The sequence below is a fragment of the Vulpes vulpes genome, chromosome 2 (genome assembly GCF_048418805.1).
Source record: "Vulpes vulpes isolate BD-2025 chromosome 2, VulVul3, whole genome shotgun sequence".
NCBI lineage: Eukaryota > Metazoa > Chordata > Mammalia > Carnivora > Canidae > Vulpes > Vulpes vulpes.
In genome coordinates, this window is record NC_132781.1 from 103,111,867 (window position 1) to 103,137,102 (window position 25,236).

Sequence of the window (25,236 nt, forward strand, 5' to 3'; positions counted from 1 at the left end):
ATAAGAATCTAGCAGAAGCTTTACTAACCTATGAAACTTTGGATGCCAAAGAGATTCAAATTGTTCTTGAGGGAAAGAAATTGGAAGTGAGATGATAATTCTTAAAATGGATGCATTGCTGGTTTTACTGCAAGAATAAATAAGTAGCATTTCAGTAGTCTCCTTTTGCAATGCTTTTCTCTCATTCTTGACTTGATATCACTCAAGGGTGTGAAACACTTTGTCTCTTGTCACGTTTAGTCTAGTTTTGGTTAGTCTCATGATGACACCTATTGCAAGTTATCAACTCATAGCAAATATGTTAAAGAAAATAAAGGACTGTTAGGATTGAAAATAGCTTGTTAGAGACATGTCAGTTATTCAGTTGAAAATAAGTAAGGATTTCATGGTTGGTTCCTCTACTAGATGCGAATAAAAATTGTGCTTTTAGCACTTGGAAAGTATTTTTACTTGGCAAAGTAAAATTGTTGAAGGAGTGTCTTTGTTTTTAGATAGTACCATTTGTTGGTGAACCATACTTCTATTCATGTCAGTGGAAACGTCATTAAGATGCACTTAATTATGTTCCAGGTTGTCCGTAATATAAAATAGTTCTGCTTTTGTTTTTGTCTATCTAAAAGTAGAGAGCTGTAAATGTAAAGATATAATCATAATTTAAATGATTATAACCTTTTAGAGATGCAGCTTGCATTTTCATTGTCTTTTTTTAACATCATCATCATTCTTACTAATGAAATTTATTTCAGAGCAGCAAGTATTTCATTAAATAAAAAGTGAGTCACTTCAAAATCTGAATTATTATATAATTATGCTTGGTATTGAATAAAATTAACCCCAAATCCCAGTCCCTTCAAATGAACTTTGAATTACCATGTTAGAAATGGAAAGTTGTTTGCTTTTCATTCAGATTTTGTGAATATGAACATATTACAGGATTTACAGATGACTTTATTAACTGAATAAAAAAATTTTTAGAGCTCATTGTATTGGTTTTACAACCAAATTATATTCTTGAAGTTATTTTATTAAAGTTACCTACAGTTTTCTAATAATTCTTAAGCTGTATATGGTCTTCATTGAAGTTGATGGAGTTTGCTATATAATATCTTCGCCTTTTTTTTTTAATTTTACAGTTTGATCTGATTTCAAACTTACAGAAATATTACTGTAATAATACAAGGAAGTCCCATATACCTTGGTCCAGATTCATTATCTCACTTTTTAATTGCCCACCTCTCTTTCCCCTTTTGTTTCTCCTTCGTCCTTCTTTCCCTCCTTCCCTCTCCCTGTGTGTATACATGTCATTGTGTGGATATATGTTTTCATTTTTCTTGGATAGACTTCTAGGATTGAAATTGCTGGGTTGCGTAGTAAGTTTCTGCTTACTTTTTAAAGAACCTGATGCATCATTCTCTACATCTGCTACAGTATGTTTTTATGGTCTTTTTGATAAAGTCATTTTAGTGTGAGTGAAATAATATCTCATGGATTTATATACATTTATCTACACTAGTGATACCTCCCCTGTTTTATGACCATTTGTATATTTTCTTTGGAGAAATGTCCATTCAGACGACCCTCACCATCACTTTTGGGTTGTCTTATATGTTGTAAGAGATCGTATATTCTGAATACAAGTGCTTTATCGAAGGATCTTACTTTTTTCTTTTTTAAAAGATTTTATTTATTTATTCATAAGAGAGAGAGACACAGGCAGAGGGAGAAGCAGGCTCCATGCATGGAGCCCGATGTGGGACTCGATCCCAGGACTCTAGGATCATGCCCTGGGCTGAAGGCAGGCACTAAACCTCTGAGCCACCAGGGATCCCCGGATCTTGTTTGTTTTATCCAGTCCAACCATCTCTATTCATTGTAGTGTTTAGTTAATTCACAGTTAGTATTGATATAATTGTTTTTGCACCTCCTATTTTGCTTTTTGTTTCCTGTTTTTCTCATATATAAATAGATCCTTCTCTTCCTTTTTGAATTACATCTTAGTGGTTGATCTAGGGATGGCCATCAGTCTACTTTAATTCTGGTTAAATGTAGGAACTTTGTTTCAGTATATCTCATCTTCTTCTCTGTGCTCTTAGTGTCATGTTATATCTGTGCATGTTACAGCAGTTCAACAATACAGTGACAAAACTTGTGCTTTATATAATCTTATTTCCTCACTCTTTCTCTGGGAATGTCTTTTATTTTTCTTTTTTGTAAGTATAGTGTTGCTGGCTATAGAATACATGATTGCCTTTTTTTTCTTTTTTATTTTATTCATGAGAGACACAGAGAGAGGGAGAGAGGGAGGCAGAGACACAGAGAGAGAAGCAGGCTCCATGCAGGGACCCTGATGTGGGACTTGATCCTGGGTCTCCAGGATCACACCCTGGGCTGAAGGCAGGAGCTAAACCACTGAGCCATCCAGGGATCCTGACATTTTTTTTTCTTTAATCATTTTGAATATGTTATCCCATAGACTCCTGGCTTTTTTTTTTTTTTTTTTTTTTTTTTTTGTGAGGAGTCAGCTGTTAATCATAATTTTGGTTTCCTTTTCTGAAGTTTTTTTTTTTTTTTTCTCTTGATGATTTCAAAGTTTTGTTTTGGTTTTGTTTGCTTATCCTTATCTTTTACAAGTTTTACTATGATGATGTGTTGAGATGTGGATGTCCCTGTGTTTTTACTATTTGGGGTTTAATGGGTTTCATGGATCTGTAGATTAGCTTTTTATCAAATTTAAGCAGTTTTTGGCAGTTATTTCTTCAGATACATTTATCTGTCTTTTTCTGTCTTGTCCTTCTGGGAGTCTCCTGACATGTGTGTTGGTACAGTTAATGTTGATATGGTCTCTGAGGCTTTGTTCATTTTCTTCATTGTTTTTTCTCCCTCTCTACATAAGATTGAATAATTTCTATTGATTATTGAAGTTCACTGATTCTTCTGTCATCTCAAATCAGTTGAATTTTCATTTCAGGTACTGTATTTTTTAGCTCTAAGTTTCTATTCAATTCTTTAATTTACTTTGTATATTATTTATTTATTTATTTACTTTTATTTATGATAGTCACACACACACACACACACACACACACACACACACACACACAGAGGCAGAGACATAGGCAGATGGAGAAGCAGGCTCCATGCACCGGGAGCCCGACGTGGGATTCGATCCCGGGTCTCCAGGATTGCGCCCTGGGCCAAAGGCAGGTGCTAAACTGTTGCGCCACCCTGGGATCCCTACTTTGTATCTTTTTTATTGAGATTCTTCTTGCATTGCATCATTTTCATCATGGTTTTCATTAATTCATTAAACATGACTTCCATTACTGTTTTGACCATGTCCATATAGCTGCTTCTAAATCTTTACTAAATCTACCATCTGGAAATGGACAGTTTCTACTTAATGCTTTTTTTTCGTTAGTAAGGGAAAGTATTTCTTCCCCAGAGGATTTTGTTATGTTTAGTAACTTGCCTCCAATAAATTTATGAAGTCATCTCTACTACAGTATGTAGCCATTGATGTCTCTGTTCATTTTTAAAATGTTTTAATCTTGGTTCCTAACGATTGCTTTGTCTGCAGACCTTAACATTTAGCCAAAGATTGGGCAGAGTTTGTGTTCCGACCCCATCATTCTTGCCTTCTACTCTGCTGATGGATCTGTGTGGGATTGCAAGTCCATTCAACATTTGGGTCATTTTCAGGTCTTCCCTGGTTTTTGTTTTTTGCTGCTCCTTTGTGTGGATGTGTACACCTTGGCAACAGTGGGATGTGGGTGGCTTGAACCAATTTCAGTTCCTGTTCTGCGTGCCTCTGGTAAATCTGAAGTGTATGGAGTGCTTATCAAATCCACATGGCTGTCTTACCTCTCAGAACTTCCAGTTAAATACCTTTCTACTCTTACCGTGTTTGCCCTTAACAGGATTGCAGCCTCAGGCGAGAGAACCCTGTGTGCTTAGCATAGAGGTCACCCTTTGACTTACTCTGCATCAGGTCAAGGAAGTCCCTTCTGGCAGTGACAAGTTCTGGCATGGGAAGTGAGAGCACAGCACCACAGACTTAATGCAGCTCTCACCAAACTTACGTGGTTTTCATGAAGAAACAGTTTGCCGTAGGTCTTGGGTAGATTTCCAGAGTGCTGAGGTGGTTGTTTTTAAAATAATTTTATTCAACTTTATAGTTGCCTTCTTAAAAATGGGAATGATTTGTCTGCCTCCATTCATCATTGTACTGAAAGTGAATCTCTCTCACTTATTTTGAATCATACTGCAACCAAAGCAGTTTAATAAGAATAGACCTAAAGAGGACTGGTAAACTTTTCAGAGCTATCCATTCAAAGCTACCAGAATGCCAGAGTTTGACATGTAACCTTTATTTATTTATTATTTTTGGTCACGGATACATGTTTTATGTTTGGATATTACTTTTATTTGTTTATATTCATTTTTAAGTAAATACCAAGTCACTTCAGTCCAGCTGGTTATGAGTATGTTTCTTAAGTATGCAGCATTTCAGTAAAATATGTTGGAATGTAGACTTGGTCTTTGGATTGAAAAAATAACACCTACCTGTGGACATAAGAATTGGGAGAGTTGGGTAGCACTGGTGGTGCAGCGGTTTAGCGCCGCCTGCAGCTCAGGGTGTGATCCTGGAGACCTGGGATGGAGTCCCATGTCAGGCTCCCTGCATGGAGCCTGCTTCTCCCTCTGCTTGTGTCTCTGCCCCCCCCCCTCTCTCTCTGTCTGTCTCTCATGAATACATAAATAAAATTTAAAAAAAAGAATCGGGAGAGTTGATATATATATGAACTGAGGACTTTATTTCTGTGCAAATTCTCTCTTGCCCTCATCCTATTACAGGTGAATACACATCCTTTTAGACAAGAATGTGGATCCCCAACTCCATTTAGGCCATGGACTTAATTTAGTTATATATAAATGCTGTGTTGTCTTCAGTCTTGCATCATATGGTAGTATGATGAGTAGATAATCTTATGAATTTAAGAATCCATTTAAAGAGAAAGAAAATTACAAAGCTAATTACAAAGCTGCCTGAGTGGGAGGGTGAGCAGGTACGTATTTCTCAAAACTAGTTTGGAGAGCTTGATAGGAATCTCTTGCTGTTCTGGAAGTATGACTGTTTCCTTATATTCAGGAAACCTGGAACCTGAGAGGGCTGGTAAGGTGCTTTGGCTAATGAAGGGAGATAAAGCTGTTCTGCACTCTCAGCATTTGGTTTGACAAAAACTGCTTGAGTGCTTATGAAGGGCCAGATACTACGTGTGGAGAGTGAGCCCTCATGGGGACTCTATTTTAGATAGAGTCTAAAGTGCACCTCTGGAGGTGCAGAGGCTTCAGAAGAAGACAGTCCAGGATGGATATGTGGACTCCTTAAGAGCTAAGAAGAAAGAGAGCCTGACCGAATGAACTGTATTCACTCAGGTCAAGGGAATTGCAGATCAGATCAGCTGTGGGTACCAAAGTGGCCCTGAGAGAGTCAGCTTTAAAATAATTGCTGAGCACCTGGCTGGCTCTGTCAGTAGAGCATGTGACTCTTCATCTTGGGGTCATGAGTGTAAGCCCCATATTGGGCATGGAGCCTGCTTTAAAACAAAAACCTAGGGATGCCTGGGTGGCTCAGTGGTTGAGTGCTTCCCTTCAGCCCAGGGCATGATCCTGGAGTCCCGGGATCGAGTCCTGCATCGGCCTCCCTGCATGGAGCCTGCTTCTCTCTCTGTCTCTGCATCTCTCTCTGTCTCTCATGAATAAATAAAATCTTAAAAAAAAAAAAAAAACTAAAAAAAAATTGCCAAATCCAGCCTGCTTAAAACCATTTTACAGCCAGGAGAGCCTGGGTGGCTCAGTCTGTTAAGTGGCTGCATTTGGCTCAGGTCTTGATCCCAGGGTCCTGGGATGGAGCCCCTGTGTGAGACTCCCTGCTCAGTGGGAAGCCTGCTTCTCCCTCATTCTGCTTATGCTCTCTTGTGCAATCTCTCTCTCTCTCTCTCTCTCTCTCTCTCTGTTTCTCTCAAATAAATCTTTAAAAGAAACCAAACAGTAGCATCAGCCAGATAAGAACTCAACCACTCCCCATAGTTTTGACCCTGGCAAAGTCAGAGCAGACAGCCAGCTGTGAGAGGAGAGATGGAATTAAGCAGGAAAGAAGAAAAGGCCATGCCAGCCTTCTCCCCCTACCCTAATCACCTACTGCAGGTGGTTAACCTGTAGCCTGGCCTGGCTAATTAACTCTTGCCTTTTGGTGTTTCTATACTTATATGGGGCTGGACATTCTGTTTCAGTGCCATTTTAAGTAAAGTTTTTCAACCTGGATTGAGAGAAAAAATACCTGAATATTTAAAAGACTACCAGGAGATGATTTTGCTGTGTGATAATATCCTATGAATCAAAAATAGTGGTTACAGGGATGTCTGGGTGGCTCAGCAGTTTAGTGCCTACCTTCAGCCCTGGGCATGATTCTGGAGACCTGGGATCGAGTCCCACGTCGGCTCCCTGCATGGATCCTGCTTCTCCCTCTGCCTGTGTCTTGGCCTCTCTCTCTCCCCCATGTCTCTCGTGAATAAATAAAAAAATCTTTTTAAAAAAAAATAGTGGTTGCATATATTAAGACTTTTGGGGTGCCTGGCTGGCTCAGTCTAAAGAGTGTGACTCCTGTCTTGAGGTTGTGAGTTCAAGCCCCATATTGGGTTGTGGAGATTACTAAGAAAAAATAAGTTTAAAGAAATGTGAACATTTTTTTGTGGTATAATTTCATTTGTATGATTTTTCAAAATCTGAAATAGTTCTGTCATAATATTCACATAAATGTGAATATATGTCATCTTTAACTTTTTAAACAAAATATTATTGCTAAATTAATAAGCAAGAGAAATCCCTTCTGATGACTGCTTTTAGTTGGCCGCAGCTCTTATTTCCCCTTTCATTCTGTTGATAACATTTCTATGATTATGTTAAAACTCAGAAATTATCTTGTGAGGTCCTTCTTTACTCTTTCATATTGGTAAACTTAAGGTTATTTCTTTGGTTCTTTAGGCTTCTATTTTCTTCTGTCATCTGTATGCCTGTGATTTCTTAGTCTTTCTCTCCAGCCCTTCTGTTAAGGGTTGGCTACATGGCCAACCGTTTTCTCTGTTTCTCCTTTTTTTGTAAAGGTTGACAAAAATTACCTGGGGAAAATTTTTTTCACAAACTTCCAGACTATTCCCTATGTACCTCATAATATTAGCATGAAGTAATCCATATAATCAGTAACCATGGTGATCTGTAAGGTAGTAAGTATATCAAAATTCCTGTGGATTAATATGACAGAACTGAAGAGCAGGGGCACCTGGGTGGCCCAGTGGTTGAACCATCTGCCTTTGGAAATTCGTTTATATTTCCTTGGTATTGGTGGTGATCTCTTCTTTTTCATTCGTGATTTTATTAGTGTATTTTCTCTTTTGTTTTTAATAAGACTGGCTAATGGTTTATCTATCCTACTGATTCTTTCAAAGAACCAACTCCTAGTTTTGTTGATTTCTTCCACAGTACTTTTGCTAGTTCATTGAGTTCTGCTCAAATCTGTATTAACTCTCTTCTTCTGTTGGGTATAGGTTTTTTGCTGTCCTTTCTCCAGTTCCTTTAGGAGCAAGTTTAGCTTGTGTATTTGAGGGTTCTTTTTTCCAATTTTTTGAGGGATGCTTGCATTGCGATGTATTTCCCTCTTACGACTGCTTTTGCTGTATCCCAAAGATTTTGAACGGTTGTATCTTCATTTTCACTAGTTTCTAATGAAACGTTTTAATTCTTCTCTAATTTCCTGCTTTTCCATTCACTTTTAGCAGGGTGCTCTTTCACCTTCATGTGTTTGAGTTTCTTCCAAATTTCTTCTTGTGATTTAGCTCTAGTTTCAAAGCATTATGGTCTGAAAATAAGCAGGTGACAATCCCAATCTTTTGGTATCGGTTAAGACCTGATTTGTGACCCAGTATGTGGTCTATTCTGGAGAAAGTTCCATGTACACTTGAGAAGAATGTGTATTTGGTTGCGTTTAGATGTAAAGTTCTGTAAATATCTGTGAAATCATCTGGTGCAGTGTATCATTTAAAGCTCTTGTTTCTTTGGAAATGTTGTGCTTAGAAGATGTGTCATTTGCACAAGGCTCTGTGTTGAAGTCTCCCAGTATTAGCGTATTATTATCTAAGTATGTCTAAACTTTGGTTATTAATTGATTGACCAGCTCCCATATTAGGTACATAAATATTCATGATTGTTAGGTCCTCTTGTTGGATAGATCCTTTAAGTATGATATAGTGTCCCTCTTAATCTCTCACTACAGTCTTCAGGGTAAATTTTAGTTTATCTGATTTAAGGATGGCTACCCCTGCTTTCTTTTGAGGACCATTTGAATGGTAAATGGTTCTCCAACCTTTTATTTTCAGGCTGTGGTGTCCTTACATCTAAAATGAGTCTCTTGTAGACAGCAAATAGATGGGTCTTGCTCTTTTTTTGGGAGGTGGGAGGTTGCTTTTTTGTCCAGTCTGAAACCCTGCACCTTTTGTTGGGGTCATTAAGCCCATTCACGTTCAGAGTTACTACTGAAAGATATGTATTTAGTGTCATCATAATACCTATTCAGGGGGAGGGGCAAGATGGCGGAGGAGTAGGGTCTCCAAGTCACCTGTCCTCAACAAATTACCTAGAAAACCATCCAATCATCCTGAAAATCTACGAATTCGGCCTGAGATTCAAAGAGAGACCAGCTGGAACGCTCCAGTGAGAAGAGTTCGCGCTTCTATCAAGGTAGGAAGACGGGGAAAAAGAAATAAAGGAACAAAAGGCCTCCAAGGGGGAGGGGCCCCGAGGAGCTGGGCTGAGGCCGGGGCGAGTGTCCCCAGGACAGGAGAGCCCCGTCCCGGAGGAGCAGGAGCTGCACCGACCTTCCCCGCGGAAAGGCCTCCCGGGGAATTGGAGCAGGATCCCCAGAAAGGCGGGGACGCCCTTGGGCTCCCGGGGACAGTAACAGAGGAACTGCGCCCCCGAGAGTGCACCGAGCTCCCTAAGGGCTGCAGCGCTCGGGCGGGACCCGGAGCAGCTCGGAGGGGCTCGGGCGGCGGCTCCGCGGAGGGGGCTGCACCGCCGGGAGCGCGAATCCAACAGCGCAGGCGCCGGAGCACAGGGCGCCGGGACACAGCCCAGGATCCGGCCTCCCCCCGGGACAGGCAGAGGCCGGGAGGGCCCAGGACAGCAAGGAGGCTCCTGCCCCGAGCTGAGCAGATCAGCGGCCCCGCCCGGGAGCCCCCAGGCCCTGCAGACGGAGAGCCCCGGAGCTACTGCGGGGGCTGACTCCAGGGTCCCAGAGCTGCCCCCGCCACTGTGGCTTCCTCCTGGGGCCTCACGGGGTGAACAACCCCCACTGAGCCCTGCACCAGGCAGGGGCAGAGCAGCTCCCCCAAGTGCTAACACCTGAGAATCAGCACAGCAGGCCCCTCCCCCAGAAGACCAAGGAGACGGACCAGTTCCAAGGGAAGTCAAGAGACTTAAAGTATACAGATCAGAAGATACTCCCCGTGGTTTTTGTTTTTGTTTGTTTTTGTTTTTTTTTGTGTGTTTTTTTTGTTTTGTTTTGTGCTTTTTTTTTCTTTCTTTCTTCTTGATTTCTGATTGCTTCCCCCACCCCACCCCACCCTTTTTTTTTCTTTTTTCTCCTTTCTTTCTTTTTCTTTCTTTTTCTTCTCTTTTTCCCTTTTTTTCTTCTTTCTCTTTTTTCTTTTTCTCTTTTCTTTCCTTCTCTCTCTTTTTCTCCTTTTCCCAATACAACTTGTTTTTGGCCACTCTGCACTGAGCAAAATGACTAGAAGGAAAACCTCACCTCAAAAAAAAGAATCAGAAACAGCCCTCTCTCCCACAGAGTTGCAAAATATGGATTACAATTCAATGTCAGAAAGCCAATTCAGAAGCACTATTTTACAGCTACTGGTGGCTCTAGAAAAAACCATAAAGGACTCAAGAGACTTCATGACTGCAGAATTTAGATCCAATCAGACAGAAAATAAAAATCAATTAAATGAGATGCAATCCAAGCTAGAAGTCCTAACGACGAGGGTTAACGAGGTGGAAGAACGAGTGAGTGACATAGAAGACAAGTTGATGGTAAAGAGGGAAACTGAGGAAAAAAGAGACAAGCAATTAAAAGACCATGAGGATAGGTTAAGGGAAATAAATGACAGCCTGAAGAAGAAAAACCTACGTTTAATTGGGGTTCCTGAGGGCGCCGAAAGGGACAGAGGGCCAGAATATGTATTTGAACAAATCCTAGCTGAAAACTTTCCGAATCTGGGAAGGGAAACAGGCATTCAGATCCAGGAAATAGAGAGATCCCCCCCTAAAATCAACAAAAACCGTTCAACACCTCGACATTTAATAGTGAAGCTTGCAAATTCCAAAGATAAGGAGAAGATCCTTAAAGCAGCAAGAGAAAAAAAGTCCCTGACTTTTATGGGGAGGAATATTAGGGTAACAGCAGACCTCTCCACAGAGACCTGGCAGGCCAGAAAGGGCTGGCAGGATATATTCAGGGTCCTAAATGAAAAGAACATGCAACCAAGAATACTTTATCCAGCAAGGCTTTCATTCAAAGTGGAAGGAGAGATAAAGAGCTTCCAAGACAGGCAGCAACTGAAAGAATATGTAACCTCCAAACCAGCTCTGCAAGGAATTTTAAGGGGGACTCTTAAAATTCCCCTTTAAGAAGAAGTTCAGTGGAACAATCCACAAAAACAAGGACTGAATAGATATGATGACACTAAACTCATATCTATCAATAGTAACTCTGAACGTGAACGGGCTTAATGACCCCATCAAAAGGCGCAGGGTTTCAGACTGGATAAAAAAGCAGGACCCATCTATTTGCTGTCTACAAGAGACTCATTTTAGACAGAAGGACACCTACAACCTGAAAATAAAAGGTTGGAGAACCATTTACCATTCAAATGGTCCTCAAAAGAAAGCAGGGGTTGCCATCCTTATATCAGATAAATTAAAATTTACCCTGAAGACTATAGTGAGAGATGAAGAGGGACACTATCTCATACTCAAAGATCTATCCAACAAGAAGACTTAACAATCCTCAATATATATGCCCCGAATGTGGGAGCTGCCAAATATTTAAACCAATTAATAACCAAACTGAAGAAATACTTTGATAATAATACACTTATACTTGGTGACTTCAATCTAGCTCTCTCTATACTAGATAGGCCTTCTAAGCACAACATCTCCAAAGAAACGAGAGCTTTAAATGATACACTGGACCAGATGGATTTCACAGATATCTACAGAACTTTACATCCAAACTCAACTGAATACACATTCTTCTCGAGTGCACATGGAATTTCTCCAGAATAGACCACATACTGGGTCACAAATCGGGTCTGAACCGATACCAAAAGATCAGGATAGTCCCCTGTATATTCTCAGACCATAATGCCTTGAAATTAGAACTTAATCACAACAAGAAGTTTGGAAGGAACACAAACACGTGGAGGTTAAGGACCATCCTGCTAAAAGATGAAAAGGTCAACCAGGAAATTAAGGAAGAATTAAAAAGATTCATGGAAACTAATGAAAATGAAGATACAACCGTTCAAAATCTTTGGGATGCAGCAAAAGCAGTCCTGAGGGGGAAATACATCGCAATACAAGCATCCATTCAAAAACTGGAAAGATCTCAAATTCAAAAGCTCACCTTACACATAAAGGAACTAGAGAAAAAGCAACAAATAGACCCCACCCCCAGCAGAAGAAGACAGTTAATTAAAATTCGAGCAGAACTCAATGATATCGAGACCAAAAGAACTGTGGAACAGATCAACAGAACCAGGAGTTGGTTCTTTGAAAGAATTAATAAGATAGATAAACCATTAGCCAACCTTATTAAAAAGAAGAGAGAGAAGACTCAAATTAATAAAATCATGAATGAGAAAGGAGAGATCACTACCAACACCAAGGAAATACAAACGATTTTAAAAACATATTATGAACAGCTGTACGCCAATAAATTAGGAAATCTAGAAGAAATGGACGCATTCCTGGAAAGCCACAAACTACCAAAACTGGAGCAGGAAGAAATAGAAAACCTGAACAGGCCAATAACCAGGGAGGAAATTGAAGCAGTCATCAAAAACCTCCCAAGACACAAGAGTCCAGGGCCAGATGGCTTCCCAGGGGAATTCTATCAAACGTTTAAAGAAGAAATCATACCTAGTCTACTAAAGCTGTTTGGAAAGATAGAAAGAGATGGAGTACTTCCAAATTTGTTCTATGAGGCCAGCATCACCTTAATTCCGAAACCAGACAAAGACCCCACCAAAAAGGAGAATTACAGACCAATATCCCTGATGAACATGGATGCAAAAATTCTCAACAAGATACTAGCCAATAGGATTCAACAACACATTAAGAAAATTATTCACCATGACCAAGTAGGATTTATCCCCGGGACACAAGGCTGGTTCAACACTCGTAAAACCATCAATGTGATTCATCATATCAGCAAGAGAAAAACCAAGAACCATATGATACTCTCATTAGATGCAGAGAAAGCATTTGACAAAATACAGCATCCATTCCTGATCAAAACCCTTCAGAGTGCTGGGATAGAGGGAACTTTCCTCGACATCTTAAAAGCCATTTACGAAAAGCCCACAGCAAATATCATTCTCAATCGGGAAGCACTGGGAGCCTTTCCCCTAAGATCAGGAACAAGACAGGGATGTCCACTCTCACCACTGCTGTTCAACATCGTTCTGGAAGTCCTCGCCTCAGCAATCAGACAACAAAAAGACATTAAAGGCATTCAAATTGGCAAAGAAGAAGTCAAACTCTCCCTCTTCGCCGATGACATGATACTCTACATAGAAAACCCAAAAGCCTCCACCCCAAGATTGCTAGAACTCATACAGCAATTTGGTAGCGTGGCAGGATACAAAATCAATGCCCAGAAAAACAGTGGCATTTCTATACACTAACAATGAGACTGAAGAAAGAGAAATTAAGGAGTCAATCCCATTTACAATTGCACCCAAAAGCATAAGATACCTAGGAATAAACCTAACCAAAGAGGTAAAAGATCTATACCCTAAAAACTATAGAACACTTCTGAAAGAAATTGAGGAAGACACAAAGAGATGGAAAAATATTCCATGCTCATGGATTGGCAGAATTAATATTGTAAAAATGTCAATGTTACCCAGGGCAATTTATACGTTTAATGCAATCCCTATCAAAATACCATGGACTTTCTTCAGAGAGTTAGAACAAATTATTTTAAGATTTGTGTGGAATCAGAAAAGACCCCGAATAGCCAGGGGAATTTTAAAAAAGAAAACCATAGCTGGGGGCATCACAATGCCAGATTTCAGGTTGTACTACAAAGCTGTGGTCATCAAGACAGTGTGGTACTGGCACAAAAACAGACACATAGATCAATGGAACAGAATAGAGAACCCAGAATTGGACCCTGAAATGTACGGTCATCTAATATTCGATAAAGGAGGAAAGACTATCCATTGGAAGAAAGACAGTCTCTTCAATAAATGGTGCTGGGACAATTGGACATCCACATGCAGAAGAATGAAACTGGACCACTCTCTTTCACCATACACAAAGATAAACTCAAAAGGGATGAGAGATCTAAATGTGAGACAAGATTCCATCAAAATCCTAGAGGAGAACACAGGCAATACCCTTTTTCAACTTGGCCACAGTAACTTCTTGCAAGATACATCCACAAAGGCAAAAGAAACAAAAGCAAAAATGAACTATTGGGACTTCATCAAGATAAGAAGCTTTTGCACAGCAAAGGATACAGTCAACAAAACTAAAAGACAACCTACAGAATGGGAGAAGATATTTGCAAATGACGTATCAGATAAAGGGCTAGTTTCCAAAATCTATGAAGAACTTATTAAACTCAACACCAAAGAAACAAACAATCCAATCATGAAATGGGCAAAAGACATTAAGAGAAATCTCACAGAGGAAGACATGGACATGGCCAACATGCACATGAGAAAATGCTCTGCATCACTTGCCATCAGGGAAATACAAATCAAAACCACAATGAGATACCACCTCACACCAGTGAGAATGGGGAAAATTAACAAGGCAGGAAACAACAAATGTTGGAGAGGATGCGGAGAAAAGGGAACCCTCTTACACTGTTGGTGGGAATGTGAACTGGTGCAGCCACTCTGGAAAACTGTGTGGAGGTTCCTCAAAGAGTTAAAAATAGACCTGCCCTACGACCCAGCAATTGCACTGTTGGGGATTTACCCCAAAGATTCAGATGCAATGAAACGTCGGGACACCTGCACCCCGATGTTTCTATCAGCAATGGCCGCAATAGCCAAACTGTGGAAGGAGCCTCGGTGTCCATCGAAAGATGAATGGATAAAGAAGATGTGGTTTATGTATACAATGGAATATTACTCAGCAATTAGAAACGAGAAATACGTACCATTTGCTTCTACGTGGATGGAACTGGAGGGTATTATGCTGAGTGAAATAAGTCAATCGGAGAAGGACAAACAGTGTATGTTCTCATTCATTTGGGGAATATAAATAATAGTGAAAGGGAATATAAAGGAAGGGAAAAGAAATGTTGGGAAATATCAGGAAGGGAGACAGAACATAAAGACTCCTAACTCGGGGAAACGAACTAAGGGTGGTGGAAGGGGAGGAGGGCGGGTGTTGGAGGGGAATGGGTGACGGGCACTGAGGTGGACACTTGACGGGATGAGCACTGGGTGTTTTTCTGTATGTTGGTAAATTGAACACAAATAAAAATTAATTAAAAAAAAACAAATTGCAAAAAAAAAATAATAATAATACCTATTCAGACCCTGTTATTGTGGATTGTTTCCTTGGACTTCCTCTTTCTATTACAGAGTCCCCCTTAATATTTTTGCAGAGCTGGTTTGGTGGTCACATATTCTTTCAGTTTCTGCCTATCTTGGAAGCTCTTTATCTCTCCTTCCATTCTGAATGAGAGCCTTGCTGGATAAAGTATTCTTGGCTGCAGATTCTTCTCATTTAGGTCCCTGAATGTATCCTGCCAGCCCTTTGTGGCCTGCCAGATGTCTGTGGAGAGGTCTGCTGTTACCCTAATACTCCTCCCCATAAAAGTTAGGGAATTCTGTCTCGCTGCTTTAAGGATCTTCTCTTTATCTTTGGAATTTACAAGTTCACTATTAAATGTCAGGGTGTTGAATGGTGTTTATTGATTTTGGGGGGAATCTCTCTACCTCCTGAATCTGAATGCCTGTTTCCCTTCCCAAGTTAAGGAAGGTCTCACCTATGATTGTTCAAATATACTTTCTGGTCCTCTGTCCCTCTCACCACCCTCTGGAACCCCAATTAAAGGTAGATTTTTGTTCTGAGGCTGTCATTTATTTCCCTTAACCTTTCCTCATGATATTTATTTATTTATTTATTTATTTATTTATTTATTTATTTATTTATTTATTTATTTATTATAGTCACAGAGAGAGAGAGAGAGGCAGAGACACAGGCAGAGGGAGAAGCAGGCTCCATGCACCGGGAGCCCGACGTGGAATTCGATCCCGGGTCTCCAGGATTGCGCCCTGGGCCAAAGGCATGCGCCAAACCGCTGCGCCACCCAGAGATCCCAATCTCAATGTTTATAGTAGCAATGTCCACAATATCCAAACTGTGGAAGGAGCCAAGTTGTCCTTCAACAGAGGAATGGATAAAGAAGATGTGGTATGGGACCCCTGGGTGGCTCAGCGGTTCAGCGTCTGCCTTTGGCTCAGGGCATGATGCTGCAATCTGGGAAGAGTCCCATGTCCGGCTCCCTGCATGGAGCCTGCTTCTCCCCCTGCCTGTGTCTCTGCCTCTCTCTCTCTCATGAGTAAATAGATGAATTCTTTTTAAAAACAGATGTGGTATACATACAAAATGGAATATTACAGGGGATCCCTGGGTGGCGCAGCAGTTTGGCGCCTGCCCTTGGCCCAGGGCGCGATCCTGGAGACCCGGGATCGAGTCCCACATCGGGCTCCCGCTGCATGGAGCCTGCTTCTCCCTCTGCCTATGTCTCTGCCTCTCTCTCTCTCTCTCTCTCTGTGTGTGACTATCATAAATAAATAAAAAATTTAAAAAAAATGGAATATTACTCAGACATCAGAAAGGATGAATACCTACCATTACATCAATGGGCATGGAACTATAGGATATCAAGTTGAAACAAGTCAACTGGAGAAAGACAATGATCATATGGTCTCCTTCATAGGTGGAATATAAGAAATGGTGCAAGGAGGGGAAACTGAATGGGGAAAAATCAGAGAGGAAGACAAACCATGAGAGACTCAACTCCAGAAAACATACTGAAGGTTGCTGAAAGGGAAGTGAATGAGGGGATGGGGTAAATAGGTGATGGTCATGAAGGAGGGCATGTGACGTGATGAGCACTGGGTGTTACATGCAACTGATGAATTATCAAAAACTCTATCTGAAAATGATGACCCTTCTAAATGTTGGCAACTTGAATTTAAATTTAAAAACATAATGTATCCTTAACATAGTTTGAATGGGTGTACTTATATGCCAATTTTTAAAAAACACAGTACTGTATTTTCTCTTCCTTCTGATTTTTCTTAATAACAATTTTCTCTAGCTTACTTTATAAGGAGAATATAGTATGCAATACATATAACACACAAAACATAGGTTAATTGACTGTTTTGGTACAATAAATATTCTGGTCAACAGCAGATTAGTAGTAGTTAAGTGCCGGGGAGTCAAAAGTTCACAGATTTTCACACAGAGGATCAGTGCCCCTAAGCTCCACATTATTTAAGGGACAATTTTATTAGTGTTGATTTTCTGATTGGCAGGGTTGTACGGTAGCTATGTGGAATGTACTGACTTGCAGGATATAGGGGCCACAGGAATTGGGCACAATTTAACAATTTACTTCCAAACCATTCTGGAGGGAAAAGGTCATTTTCTCTATTTTTTTTCTTTTCTCTAATTTTAAGACTCTTCTCAAAAAGTAAATTAAAAAAAAGAAAAGATAAAAAGCCTTAGGCATATCTTTTTCACCATGAGGAAAGAGCTATGAATAATAAGTATTTAAAATTAAAATTATCCCTGATGGCAAGTGATGCGGAGCATTTTCTCATGTGCTTGTTGGCCATGTCCATGTCTTCCTCTGTGAGATTTCTCTTCATGTCTTTTGCCCATTTCATGATTGGATTGTTTGTTTCTTTGATGTTGAGTTTAATAAGTTCTTTATAGATTTTGGAAACTAGCCCTTTATCTGATATATCATTTGCAAATATCTTCTCCCATTGAGATACCACCTCACACCAGTGAGAATGGGGAAAATTAACAAGGCAGGAAACAACAAATGTTGGAGAGGATGAGGAGAAAAGGGAACCCTCTTACACTGTTGGTGGGAATGTGAACTGGTGCAGCCACTCTGGAAAACTGTGTGGAGGTTCCTCAAAGAGTTAAAAATAGACCTGCCCTACGACCCAGCAATTGCACTGTTGGGGATTTACCCCAAAGATTCAGATGCAATGAAACGCCGGGACACCTGCACCCCGATGTTTCTATCAGCAATGGCCACAATAGCCAAACTGTGGAAGGAGCCTCGGTGTCCATCGAAAGATTAATGGATAAAGAAGATGTGGTTTATGTATACAATGGAATATTACTCAGCAATTAGAAACGACAAATACCCACCATTTGCTTCAACGTGGATGGAACTGGAGGGTATTATGCTGAGTGAAATAAGTCAATCGGAGAAGGACAAACAGTCTGTGTTCTCATTCATTTGGGGAATATAAATAATAGTGAAAGGGAATATAAAGGAAGGGAAAAGAAATGTTGGGAAATATCAGGAAGGGAGACAGAACATAAAGACTCCTAATTCGGGGAAACGAACTAGGGGTGGTGGAAGGGGAGGAGGGTGGGTGTTGGAGGGGAATGGATGACGGGCACTGAGGTGGACACTTGACGGGATGAGCACTGGGTGTTTTTCTGTATGTTGGTAAATTGAACACCAATAAAAATTAATTAAAAAAAATAAAAATAAAAATAAAAATAAAAATAAAAAATAAAATTAAATTAAAATTATCAGGTTTTATGGCACTATAAAAATTGAAATACATACAAACATTGGTGATAGCTTTAGCAGCAGTATATCAAAATGATATGTGTCTCAATCCTATGTGTAGTAATAAAACATGGAAAATACAAAAAAAAAAAAACTATCAATTACCATCCCCGAAACATTATTGACAACTTGGTCTGATCTACTTGGGCAGATTGGAGCCTATAAAACTCAATAATGCTGGTTTCCATGTACAAAATATGCTTAAAAGTTAATCAGATGCCAAGAACCATAGCTTAAAATAATATATAAACTTTCATTACACATGATATAACAAAATTTCCTTTAATAAAGATTTTTTGTACATCAGACATTTACTGGGAAACAATTAAAATGTTATGTTAAACATCTAGGTAATAAACTGTTACTATATATCTTTCAGATCACATACTTTCTATTGAAAATCTCTACATATTCTTGTGATGCTTGCAGTACTAGATCTTGATTTACATTTGATTCGTCAGTAGGTCCTAAAGGAGAGGATCTACAGAATCCTGATTCTAATTCACGAGCAACTGAAAAAGAGAAAGAATAATATTCTTTATCTGAAATACTTTGTAGTTAACTAGAGTTAGTAAAAAAAAAAAACTTGGGATCTTCTGAGTGTTAAAAGAATGAAAAATATCTACATATAGCTACAATATAAAATACAAGATTACTATTAAATCAAGTTTGCTCACGATTGCCCATTGAATTAATTGCTACTGTGGATAAATACTAGAGCTTCTGGTTTTCTCATTACAAGATGAGATTGCAAGCTGATGGCACAGTCCACCCCTGAACAATCATATACTATCAACTGAAAAATCAAAGAGGCAATACCTAGAGTCAAATATACCATGACAGGTTTAAAACAAGACATTATAAGAACACACAGAAGGGACATCCTGGTTTTCTATCAATATTGTCTGCTTTTCGGTGGAGGGAATAGGAAAGCTGATCCCTGAAAGATTACTCTCTGCAAAGCACAGAGAAGGCTCACCAATGTGGCAAGAACCAAATTGATTTGGGTGTTTGTATTCCATGCTAAGAAACCTGGAATTTTACCCAATGGCAAAACCAGTGGCTGGAGATTGAAATGTCACCTGTCAAGGGACAGCTATATGAACTATATAATTGCTTAACTAAGTATTGCTAAGACAAGTCTGGTCTGTTTGGTCTTCTACCACTAGCAGAAACAAGAATCTGAGAACACCCACATTTTCAGATTGACAGTTCCATAGCGATGGCACAAGTGAAGGAAGATTACAGCCAAAAGTGCTAAGAGGCACACAGGCTGCAGATTTTTTAAAAAAAGGTATGAAACACGATGAGCAAATGAGGAATAAGTCTGTTATTCACTATGTTTGTTTTACATTTTTATTAGATATATCTAGACAAAATTTTAACAAGGGGAAGGGATGCCAGTTACTATTTGTGGTTTATTTCAGAAATTAATGACCATCTAAATTTGTACATTTGGCAACATACCTTCTTTTAGTTCTCCGGTTATACTGTCTTCCAATTCCTGCAGCATCTGAAATAAGTCAAACGTTACTTACAATGTTCAAGTTAAACAAGAGACATTACTGTAGGAATTTTATTTTGCTTATGAAACGTGGTCTGGAAATGATACTTTTAGAGAGTAAAAGTTACAATTCGCTTAAATACAAAGATAATCACATAAATAAAATAAATCCCTACTTATTTTAATCTGGATAACTGAGAAGAAACCTATAATGGTGTTTAGAGGAGTCTAATGAAAAGTACATTTAATATTGATCAATCGAATATACAGAATTTCTGGAAGAAGAGGACGATGGTGGAGGAGTAGGAGACCCTAGTTTTGTCTGGTGTCTGGGATTCAGCTACATAGGTATCAGATCATTCTGAACACCTGTGGACTCAGACAGAGATCCATGAAAAGAATTGTTGCAATTCTACAAATAGAACAGTGACTGCTTTCTGCAAGGTAGGAGCTGTGGAGAAATGAATCACAGGCATATATCAGAAGATTAAACCAGGGGGGCAGGGAGCCTCTGGAAGCCAGAAGGCAAGTCCTGGAAAGTGATATAGCAGCAGAGTGCACAACCAGAACTTTTAAGAGGTCTGTTCCAGTGAGGACATCCCTGTCTGAAAGGTGCTCAGGTGGCAACGGGGGGCAGCATCCTAAGTGGGACAGACAGTGTGGTCTCAGGATCCCGGGGGGCGGGGTGTCACAGAAGGAATGGGGGCGGTGCCTGAGTATGGCAGTTGCCAAGGCATTTGGCAGGGAAGCCAGTTGCAATCAGTGAGCCCAGGAGTGGGCATTCAGCTCAATGTTGCCATAAACCCCAAACCGAGGAACAGTCAGGTGACCACTTTCCAAGCAGGGGTCCAGCAAGTGGCAAAACTGGGCAAGACCTCCTCCTTCCCCCTGGAGGCACAGCGTGAATGGGGGCTACAGGGGTCTGCAAAGTTTGGAAAATCAAAAGGGGGTCTGTGCTTGAGATAAAAATGCTTGGTCACAGGCTGGGTGAATACAGAGTGCAGACAGAAACCAGGGAGACACAGTAGGGAGTGAGATCTTTCTATTCCAGGGCTGGAGATTAGGAGGCCGCCATTTTCATTCTCATCCTCTAAAGCTGCCCAGAAAGCCTTCAGGGAACAAAAGCCACAGAGAGCAATCTGGAGCTGCTTACCTGGCCTGGCCCCCTGGCAAGGGTGGTGCAATGCCACCCTAAGCAAAGACACCTAAGAATCAGTGCAACAGGCCTCTCCCTCAGGAGGTCAGCAACAACATCCTGCTAAGGCCAACTTTACTCATCATACAGAGCTGCAGAACTCCAGTGCTAGGGGCAAACAGTATATAGAACTCATGGCTATTTCTCAGGACTCCTTAGTCTTTCTATTTTAATTTTCTTTTTGCTTTCAACCAATTTCTTCGTTTATCAACTCTTACAATTTACCTTTTTACACTTGCATTCAATCCTTTCACGGCTCTTAATATTATTCCTATATATATTGAACTTTTTCTTTCTATATCATTTCAGGAAGTAGTTCCTTCTAAGAAATAGACTAAAGTACAACCAGAATCTACTATACTGCTCTATTCTCTTCATCTGTCTGATTATATTATTTTTAAAATCTATCTTAATTTTCATATTTACATTCAATCTCCTTTCATTGCGTTTAATTTTATTTTTGCATATAATGAAGTTTTTCATTCTTTACAATTTTGTGATGGAGTTTCTTCTAAGAAACAAACAAACCAAAATATACTTAGGATATAGTATATTGCTCTATTGTGTTCAACTGGCTGATAATATCCTTTTTATTTTGACTTTTAATTTCCATTTTTATACTTACATTCAATCCATTCATTGTATTTAATTTTATTTTTGTATATATACAAGGTTTTCTCTTAACCATTTGGGGATGCAATTTCCTAACAAAAAGACCAAAATTCACATAGGATCCAGTGTACTGCTCTGCTCTCTTCAGCTATCTAATTCTATTATCTCCTTTGTTAACCTTTAAATTGGCTTCAGGTCTCTTCTGATTTCTTTAGTGTATTTATCTGGGGTCATTCTTGATATTTTTATATTCTGTTCTCTCACTCATCTCTTCTTCTCTGGACAGAATGACAAGATGGAAATATCACCACAAAGAACGAGAGGTAGTACTGACTGCCCGGAACCTAATCAGCATGGATAGAAGGAAGAGGCTGGAGCGAGAGTTCAGAATAAGGACCATCAAGATAATAGCTGGGCTTAAAAAACACACAGAGGACACTAGAGAATGCCTTTCTGGAGAAATAAAACAACTGATATCTAATCAAGTTGAAATAAAAAAGGTTAATCTTAGTGATATGCAATAAAAAATGAAGGTTCTAACTGCTAGGATAAATGAGGCTTCACAGAGAAGTAGTGATATAGAAGACAAAACAATGGAGAATAAAGAAGCTGAGGAAAAGTGAGAGAAACAACCACTGGACTATGACAGGAGAATTTGAGAGATGAGTCTTACCACACAGCAAAACAATGTTAGAATAATGGGGATCCCAGAGAAAGAGGGGAAGGAGGGGGCAGAAGGCATATTTGAGCAAATTATAGCAGAAATCTTCCCTCATCTGGGGAAAGAAACAGGCACTCAAGTGCCAGGAGGCACAGAGAACCTTCCTCAAAATCGATAAAAAACAGGTCAATATCTCAACATTTAATAGCAAAGCTTGCAAATTTCAGACACAAAGAGAAAATTCTGAAAGCAGCTTGGAACAGGAGGGCCTGAACCAAGAAGGAGAGAAATATTCAACTGCCAGCAGATCTATCCAGAGAGACCTACCTAGCAGGCCAGAGAGAGCTGGCATGATATACTCAGGGTGCTCAATGAGAGGAATCTACAGCCAAGAATTTTATCCAGCAAGGCTCTCATTCAAAATACAAGGGGAGATAAAAAGCTTCCAGGACAAACAGAAAATAAAAGAATTTGTGATCCCTAAAACAGCCCTGCAAGAAGTGGTAAAGGGGAATCTTTAAGCAAACACAGAGCCCAAAAGTAACACAGACCAGAAAGGAACAGACACAGTACACCAAAACACGGACTTTACACGTAATACAATGGCACTACATCCATATCTTTCAATCGTTACTCTGAATGTAAACAAGCCAAATGCCCCAACCAAAACACACAGGGTATCCCAGTGGATTTAAAACAAAAAAAAGCAAGACCCATCGATATGCTATCTGCAAGAGACTCATTTTAGTCACAAAGACAACCCAGATTGAAGGTGAGGGGGTGGAAAACCATTTCGTCATATTAAAGGAGATTAAAAAAAAAAAACTGGATTGGCAATCTTGATATCAGACAATTGTATTTTAAACCAAAGACTGCATTAAGAGATGAAGAAAGACACTATGCCATAATGAAAGGGTCTATCCAAAGAGAAAATTGAACAACTATAAGTTTTAATGCCTCTAAGGTAGGAGCAGCCAACGATACAAACCAATTTTCTGTTAAGATTTCATGTATTTATTTATTTGACATAGAGAGAGAACAGAAGCACGGGAAGCAGGAGAGGGAGAAGCAGACTCCCCACTCAACAGGGAGCCTGATGAGGGCTTGATCACAGGACTCTGAGAACATGACCTGACCAAAGGCAAGGGCTTAACCGACTGAGCCACCCAGGCCTCCCTTAGGAACCAATTAATAACAAAATTAAAGGAACACATTGATAGTTATACAATAATAGTAGGCACTTTAACACACCACTCACTGTAACGGCCAGATCATCTAAGCAGAAGATCCACAAGGGCACAAGGGCTTTGAATGACACACTGCACAAAATGGACTTCACAGATAACTTCAGAGCATTCCATTCTACAGCAACAGAATACACATTCTTCTCGGGTGCACATGGAACGTGTTCCACACTAGATCACGTACTGGGTCATAAATGAGGTCTCAACTGATACCAAAAGATTGGGATCATTCCCTGCATACTTTCAGACCACAATGCTTTGAAACTAGAACTTGATCACAAGAGGAAATTTGGAAAGAATTCAAATACACGGAGGTTAAAGAAGCCAGGGAATTAAAGCACAGTTTTAAAGACCTCATAGAAACGAACGAAAATGGAAACACAACTGCTCAAAACATCTGGGATGCAATAAAGGTCATCCTAAGAGGGAAGTATATAGCAATACAAGCCTTTCTCAAGAAAGGAGAAAGGTCCTAAGTACACAACCTAACCTTACACCTACATATGGCCAACAGACACATGAAAACATGCTCAATATCAGTTGGCCCCAGAGAAATACAAATCAAAACCACGGTGAGTTTCCCCCTCACGCCTTTCATAATGGAAATGACAGATTTTGGCGGAAATGCAGAGAAAGGGGGAATCCTCTTATGATGTTGGTGGGAATGCAACCGGGTGCAGCCACTCTGGAAATAAGTACAAGAGGTTCCTCAAAAAGTTGAAAAAGGAGCTACCTATGTAACACCCAGCAATTGCGCTAGAAGTTATGAATCCCAAAGATCACTTTGGTCGGGATCCAGAGGGGCACCTGCACCCATATGTTTATACCAGTAATAGCCAAGCTGAGAGGTATGGATGTTCTTTGAAACATCCCATAAGCATAAAGAAGATGTGATGTCGATATAAATAAATAAATAAATAAATAAATAAATAAATAATCTTATTTATTTATTAGAGAGAGAGAGGGAGGGAGAATGAGAACAGAATATTACTCAGCCAATAAATAATGAAATTTTTGGACCTTTGGGTGGCTCAGTGGCTGAGAGTAGGCCTTTGGCTCAGGGCATGATATAATATATATATATATCATAACATTATAAGCTAATTAATTGAATTTAAATGAAAAATAGTATAGAAACCAATGGAGCTCAGAATGTCAAATAAAAGAATATACATAACTTCTGAAGGATCCTTTCTGATCTGTTACAAAAAGTGTAACAAGAGTCATTTTACACTTAAATACTTTGTGATTTTCAGAAAAAGTGCCCTTTATGAGAGTTTAATCAGTTGTTTAATAAATTATTCCTCCGAATGAGCTTTCCACTTTTGCACTTTTAGAAAAACAAAATCTTAAGGTATGTTGTATGCTCGATTTTTCAGCACAGACTCTTAAATACATAAAACAATGGAAGTGGGACTACAAAAAGTTATGTGGAAATTCTGCTGGCAATACTGAGTAAAAATATTTTGTTATCTATATGATGACTGATGTACTTCTTTTCATGCGAACACAGAGATTTCAGAAAATCTGCTTCAGGAAAGGAAAAAATATAAGCTAGCACCAGTTTTCCAACTTAGTTTCACATTGATAAGTTTCTAGAATTAGAAACAAGGAAAAGAAATTTTTACTGTAACTTTGTTTCCTTTCTATGAATTAGGACCAATTTTTGAAACACTATACTTATCATAATCTGCTTAATTATGGAATATTTGGGAATATTTCAAACTACAGTTGACCTTTGAGCAACACAGTGGTTAGGTGCACTTAAACCGTGCAGCCAAAACTGTATAATTTCTGATTCTCCCAAAATTTAATGACTAATAGCCT

General features: G+C 39.5%; 1 protein-coding gene across 7 annotated transcripts in view; it reads right to left on the reverse strand.

Annotated features, from left to right (window-relative positions):
* Positions 1–18,461: 18,461 nt before the first annotated feature.
* The window catches only part of LOC140595960 (uncharacterized), a 182,201-nt gene continuing 175,426 nt past the window's right edge, over positions 18,462–25,236 (reverse strand). For all 7 annotated transcript variants that reach the window (XM_072742443.1, XM_072742450.1, XM_072742431.1 and 4 more), the window contains 2 exons: positions 19,661–19,706; positions 18,462–18,705 (listed from right to left, as the gene is read on the reverse strand). In XM_072742443.1, the coding sequence (XP_072598544.1) occupies positions 18,569–18,705; positions 19,661–19,706 (183 nt within the window). In that variant the 3' untranslated portion in view covers positions 18,462–18,568. The remainder of the gene's footprint in view (positions 18,706–19,660; positions 19,707–25,236) is intronic.